The sequence below is a fragment of the Sapajus apella genome, unplaced genomic scaffold (genome assembly GCF_009761245.1).
Source record: "Sapajus apella isolate SASKATOON/1434 unplaced genomic scaffold, GSC_monkey_1.0 scaffold68, whole genome shotgun sequence".
NCBI classification, from domain to species: domain Eukaryota; kingdom Metazoa; phylum Chordata; class Mammalia; order Primates; family Cebidae; genus Sapajus; species Sapajus apella.
In genome coordinates, this window is record NW_022437008.1 from 5,967,374 (window position 1) to 5,974,090 (window position 6,717).

The 6,717-nt window shown below is 50.2% G+C and overlaps 1 protein-coding gene across 5 annotated transcripts in view; it reads right to left on the reverse strand.

The window, feature by feature from the left end:
* Positions 1-3,325: 3,325 nt before the first annotated feature.
* Positions 3,326-6,717, reverse strand: part of HPN (hepsin) — a 22,102-nt gene continuing 18,710 nt past the window's right edge. For 3 of the 5 annotated variants that reach the window (XM_032249086.1, XM_032249087.1, XM_032249084.1), the window contains exons 10-13: positions 6,213-6,308; positions 5,880-6,022; positions 5,530-5,694; positions 3,326-4,010 (exon numbers count right to left, since the gene is read on the reverse strand). In XM_032249086.1, coding sequence (XP_032104977.1) covers positions 3,882-4,010; positions 5,530-5,694; positions 5,880-6,022; positions 6,213-6,308 — 533 coding nt within the window. In that variant the 3' untranslated portion in view covers positions 3,326-3,881. Of the gene's footprint in view, positions 4,011-4,988; positions 5,314-5,529; positions 5,695-5,879; positions 6,023-6,212; positions 6,309-6,717 lie in introns of those variants that run through there. The other 2 variants (XM_032249088.1, XM_032249085.1) reach the window with 1 other exon arrangement.

The following is a 6,717-nucleotide window of genomic DNA, read 5'->3' on the forward strand; positions in this document are numbered from 1 at the left end:
CTAAAAAAAAAAAAAAAAAAAAAAATACAACAATTAGCCAGGCGTGTTGGCACACCCCTGTAATCCCAGCTGCTCAGGAGGCTGAGGCAGGAGAATTGTTTGAGCCCGGGAGATGGAGGTTGCAGTGAACCAAGATCGTATCACTGCACTCCAGCCTGGCCAACAGAGTAAGACTCTATCTCAAAATAATAATAATAATAATAATAATAATAAGGCCGGGCGCGGTGGCTCACACCTGTAATCCCAGCACTTTGGGAGACCAAGGCGGGTGGATCACGAGGTCAAGAGATCGAGACCATCCTGGTCAACATGGTGAAACCCCGTCTCTACTAAAAATACAAAAAATTAGCTGGGCATGGTGGTGCGTGCCTGTAATCCCAGCTACTCAGGAGGCTGAGGCAGGAGAATTGCCTGAACCCAGGAGACGGAGGTTGCGGTGAGCCGAGATCGCGCCATTGCACTCCAGCCTGGGTAACAAGAGTGAAACTCCGTCTCAAAAAAAAAAATAATAATTTTTTTTTTTTTTTTTTTTTTTTTAGGCTAAGTTGAAAAAAGAGAAAGTCAAAAAGAAAGGAGAAGCGATAATTTGAGTAAAATAACACAAGTAGCACCCGTGGTATTTGTTCGTTGTTTGCCCCAAGCTGCATAAGGGCAGGGATGTTGGTTTGTTCTATCCCCTATATTTCTCTAGCACCTAGAACAATGCCTGGCACATAATAGGTGCTTCATATTAGTTGAATGAATATCAAAAATTAAGACTGCCAATTTCAAATGTATGAATTTCGGGAAATACTGAAGTAACATGTATAAAACTCTCAGTACAGTATGTGGCACACAGGACTCAAAAATATGCATGGATATGTTTGTTTGTTTGTTTGTTTGTTTTTTTGAGACGGAGTTTCGCTCTTGTTACCCAGGCTGGAGTGCAATGGCACGATCTTGGCTCACCGCAACCTCTGCCTCCTGGGTTCAGGCAATTCTCCTGCCTCAGCCTCCTGAGTAGCTGGGATTACAGGCACGCGCCACCATGCCCAGCTAATTTTTTGTAGTTTCAGTAGAGATGGGGTTTCACCATGTTGACCAGGATGGTCTCGATCTCTTGACCTTGTGATCCACCCGCCTCGGCCTCCCAAAGTGCTGGGATTACAGGCGTGAGCCACTGCGCCCGGCCCGGATATGTTTATTAATATACATTATTATTATTTAGACGTGAAACAGGCATTGTGGCCAAATGCTAACTAGCAAAGTGTTAAAAGATTTGCCCAAAGCTGGATATTACCTTCTTAGAATGAATTTCTGTAATTTAAGAACAAACCTGAAAGTGTTTTAAATAGTTATTACTATTGGCTGGGCGCAGTGGCTCATGCCTATAATCCCAGCACTTTGGGAGTCTGAGGCAGGCGGATCATGAAGCCAGGAGATCAAGACCATCTTGGTTAATACAGTGAAACCCAGTCTCTACTAAAAATACAAAAAAATTAGCTGGGCATGGTGGCAGGTGCCTATAGTCCCAGCTACTCGGGAGGCTGAGGCCAGAGAATTCCTTGAACCTGGAAGGCGGAAGTTGCAGTGAGCTGAGATTTCACCATTGCACTCCAGCCTGAGTGGCAAGAGCGAAACTCCGTCTCAAAAAAAAAAAAAAGTTATTACCATCATAATTCTATTATCCACAATTTTAGCAGGAAAATGTTTCAGGTTGAACACCTTACTGAGGGATCATTTATCTGCTTTGTCAGCTGTTAATTTGCTCCTATAGTCCATAAGTTCCTAGGGCAGTTTTAAGATGTGGCCCCAAATTTTTTGACCTGCCTTCCACCACCAAAGGGTGGAGTCTCTGTCCCCTCCTCTAGAATCTGGGCAGGTTTGTGATTGCTTCAGCCGACAGAGTAGAGCAGAAATGAGGCTGAGGTGTAAAGGGCAGTGTCTCCTGGAATGCTCACTCTGGAGCCCTGAGCCACCAGGTGAGAAGTTCAGATGTCTTGTGGTAGCCATATTGAAAGGAAGCCCAAGTCAGCCAGACAGACAATGAGTCCAGCTACCAGCTGAGCCCAGCCTTTAAGTCATCCCAGCCCAGGTACTAGACTTGTGAGTAAAAAGCCTCCCTTTGGGAGACCGAGGCAGGGGGATCACTCAAGCCGGGAGTTCAAGACCAGCCTGGGCAACATGGTGAAACCCCATCTCTACAAAAAAAAAAAAAAAAAAAAATCAGTTGGGTATGGTGGTGCACACCTGTAGTCCCAGCTACGGGAGGCGAAGTTGGGAGGATTGTTTGAGCCCAAGTGGTAGAGGTTGCAGTGAGCCATGATCAGAACACTGCACTCCAGCCTGGGCAACAGAGTGACACCCTGTTTCAAAACAAACAAATGAAGCCTCCCTATTCCAGTCCCTGTTCCTTTAGGCTTTCTAGCTGAGGACCGGGTTATCATGGAGCAGGGGCTGTTCCCTGTCCAACTTTCTGAGTCACAGAATCCATGAGCATTTACTGTACCCACTAGCTTCGGGTGGTTTGTCATGCAGCAAGAGCCAAAACAGCTCCTGGCTTCATAGCTGCAGGACTGAAAGTGTTATTTTTTATGCAGAAACTAAAGTCCATCTCCCTACTTATGCTGCTATCTGAATGTTTGCAATAATTATTTCCGAATATAAAATGAATGACCTTCACCATCATTGCTAATCATGGCCATGATTTTATGTATGAAATAACCGTTGTGGCAGAGTAGCTGTATATTTCTCCTTCAGCCCGACTGGGAGAATGCCAACGTATAACCACATACGGAGCTATCGCTTCCAAGTGACATCCAGAAAGCTTTTCCATATTTGAAAGGGAATATGTGATATAAATGCTAAATAGGAATGTAAAACTTGGCTTGGGTTCCTGGTGTAGTTGCATTCATTCCGTAAGATGGGTCAAATATTTCTGACTCTAAGTGGCACCACAATGACATGGAAGTAATTTTCATATTCAGCTTTTCTGAAGACCAAGATCCTGGCAGGACCTCAAAGCAACCTTGTGACTGTTATTATTATTTTTTCTAATATCTTCCTGGCTCCTTGGTGTGAGTGGCAAGGTTGCTGGGAGCAGGAGGAGAAACTCCTGCTCACGGACCCCTGGCATACAAGGGAACCTAGCGAATGGCTGTTGAGTGTGTTAAAACGTGCGCTCTGAATGAAGAGACCCCCCCCAAATAGGCTTTGTGTGAGCAACATGGCTGTTTATTCACCTGGGTTCGGGCAGTCTGAGTCCGTAAAGAGAGTCAGCGGAGGGCGGTGGGATAGGAGTTGGGTTTGTAGGTTTGGAGTAGGCAGTGGAAAGTTACAGAAGTTATAGTTTAGGGTGGTTTTTGCAAGCTAGAAGCAGGTTGTAGGGTCTGGAGTCAGGAGGTCGCTTACAAAGTCCAATTCCCTTATCAATTGAGGTGGGAATAAGGAAAAACAGAAGAACATGTCAAGTTAATTAGGCGCTGCTGGAGTTGATCATTCTTCCCCTTTCTGTGGTCTTCCAGTTACTTCAGATTTTCCAGGAACTCACCTGGAGTGTCTGTGCAGGTCACAGGGGTTACCATGATGTCCTTGGCGCTGTCAGTCAGCGTAAAAGGCCTTACAGAATGTATCACAATCTCCCCAGCCCCTCCACTCCTCCAAGAAAGCAATGATGCAGATGGAACTCAGAATGGCTGTCAGAGGTGTTTCAACCAGAGCAACTCCACCTTGAATAGGGCTTGGGTAAAATAAGACTGAGACCAGCTGGGCCGCATTCCCAGTAAGTTAAGGCTTTCTAAGTCAGAGGATGAGACTGGAGGTCGGCATAAGATACAGGTGATAAAGACCTGGCTGATAAAACAGGCCCCAGGTGGGCCTTTCTTCACTGGAACAGCAGGTTTTCAGCAGCACGTGGCCGATTCCAGGCAGGAAATCTGTTGTCTCGCAATGTTGAGGCAGCAGTGCCCCCTGGTGGCCACTGGGGCGAGGCTCTGCAGAGGCTCTAGAAAAGGGTGTTTCCTCCCCAGAAGCTGCCAGATGGAGAATGGGGTGTGGTGGGGGGCAGCGTCTCAGGTTTTGTTCCCAGGGTCTGGCGCCCCTGTCTCCATCTTACAGGACCCCATTTTCCATGTTGCTCCAAGGTAGATGTCTTTTTTGCTCACTGAGCATCTATTTCCACTTCTGGAAGTAGCACCCTACTTCCTTTGGGACGCCCACACTCAGGACACGTGGTTCTTGAAGGCCTAGCTTCTCCTACTCCACCCCATCTGCCCATACCCCATGCATTGGTGCACAGTGATTTGCCAAGGGATGAGCATGTGTGACCCAAATCAATAATGGGAGCTGGGCCTGGAATTTTGTTGTTGCCTGGGACTTTTTCTGCAGAAGTGATTGGGAAAGAGTTTGTTTGGAAAAGGACATCTCTGTGTCTGGTTGTAGGAGAGGCTGTTTTACACAACTTGTTTCTCTTTCCTTGGAAATGAAGCTAACACAGAGTAATACAGAACAGCTGAATCCAGCAGTACCTGAAGCCAATGTGCTCCGGGGAAATTCCAGTTAAGTGAATCAATTAAAATCTTACTTTTTTTTTTTTTTTTTGAGACGGAGTCTCGCTCTGTCACCAGACTGGTGCAGTGGCACCATCTCAGCTCACTGCAACCTCCGCCTCCCTGGTTCAGGCGATTCTTCTGCCCCAGCCTCCCGAGTAGCTGGGACTACAGGCACGCACCAGCCCAACTAATTTTTGTACATTTTAGTAGAGATAGGGTTTCACCATGTTGACCAGGCTGGTCTCGATCTTTTGACCTCATGATCTGCCCACCTCTGCCTCCCAAAGTGCTGGGATTACAGGCGTGAGCCACCGCGCCTGGCCAAAATCATATTTCTAAAGTCAGTGGGAACTGAGGGACCCACGCACTCTGCCCGATTTGCTCCAGGTCCTAATTCTTCCCCTCCCTCCCCGCAAAATGTCCAGATTGCTGTGTACGTTTGTAAGCTCGGAGGCCGCATTAATCAAAACCATCTTTATTATTTAAAGAGTATCCTGTCATCAGGGGCACCTAGACAGGAGTCCCAGCCAGCAGAACAATATTTACATGGGGGTCAGGAGGGTGAGGTCAGGTGGTCTCAGGGCTGAGTGGGCCCGCTACTGTGGAAGCAAGGACCCTGGAGGGAGGGTATCCTTGGACCTGGGGACAGGTTCCAAGAAGAAAAACGTCCCATCCTAGGCCCAGCGTGGATCCCACCACTGAGATCACCTCGGGCCCTGGAGGCTGCGCAGCGAGAAGCCGCCAGTCAGAGCTGGGTCACCATGCCGCCGGCTTCGGAGTGAGTCTGGGGAAAGACAGATGGGGGCTCCCGAGGTCTGAGAGGCTTCCACGTCCCACCACTGGCCTCCCCTCCCCAGGAGCCCTTTGAAGTCCATCTGCTCCCCAGGGGGCCCCTCTTCTAGGCCTAAGCGTAGGTCTCCTAAAACAGATCTCTGCCTCCCTTCCCTGGTTAGAGGGCCAAACATCCCCACCCTGGCTCCCATCTGGGCCCAACTTTCACCTTTATGGCCTGGAAGATCCACTCCCGGAAGTCACTGACTTTGGTATAGACGCCTGGCTTCTGGGCCAGGGCGCAGCCAGTGCCCCAGCTCACGATGCCACACAGCCGCCAACGTGGTGTCCGAGAGATGCTGTCCTCACACACAAAGGGACCACCACTGTCGCCCTGGGAGGGGACGGGGAGGCCTGGCTGGAGGCCAAGGTGGCCGGCCAGGAGGCCCCCTGGGATGACCGTGGGTGGTGGCTCCAGAGCCCTCAGGCTTTTACATAGGGAGCCCGACCACCCACTCCCCTGCATCTCCATCCCTGGGGTGGCAGTGGTGGGGGGGCTGCCCCCACACAGTCCCTCACCTGGCAGGCATCAATGCCACCCTCCGGGTAGCCAGCACAGAACATCTTGGGCTTGATCTGGTTTCCGTAGAAGTCAGCCCCGTTGCAGACATCATTGCTGATGATGGGGACTCGAGCCTCCTGGAGTACCCCGGCCTGTTGGCCTGGGGGCGTGCGGGCAAGGCTAGCCAGAACTGGGGAGTGTGCACACCCTCTTCCCTCCTGGTGCCCCCCCCATGCCCCTCAGCGTCCCTACTCCTCATGGTCAAGACTCATCCAACCAGCCAGACTGCCTGTCCCCAGCCCAGTTCAGTCTCCCAAACGGCAGCATCAGAGGCAGAGGACAGGACTCACCGTAGTACTGTGTGTTGCCCCAGCCCGTCACAGTGCAGATCTTGCCATCCACCAGGGCCTGACCAGCAGCTGGGAGGCACACAGGCTGGATGTATTCTGTGAGAGAGACCATGCTGGTCCAGTCCCTGCTGGCCTGCCCCACCCTGTACCAACCTCTGTCCAGCTGCCGCCACGGCCCAAACACACCCACCCTCTGTCCTTTTAAAACAACCTCAACAGGCCGTGCACGGTGGCTCACACCTGTAATTCCAGCAGGATTATAGGAGGCTGAGACAGGAGGATCACTTGAGGTCAGGAGTTCGAGACCAGCCTGGCCAACATGGTGAAACCCCGTCTCTACTAAAATTACAAAATTTAGCTGGGCACAGTGGCATGCACCTGTAATCCCAGCTACTTGGGAGGCTGAGGCAGGAGAATCGCTTGAACCCAACAGGTGGAGGTTACAGTGAGCTGAGATCGTGCAATTGCATTCCAGTCTGGGCAACAGAGCGAGACTCTGTCTAAA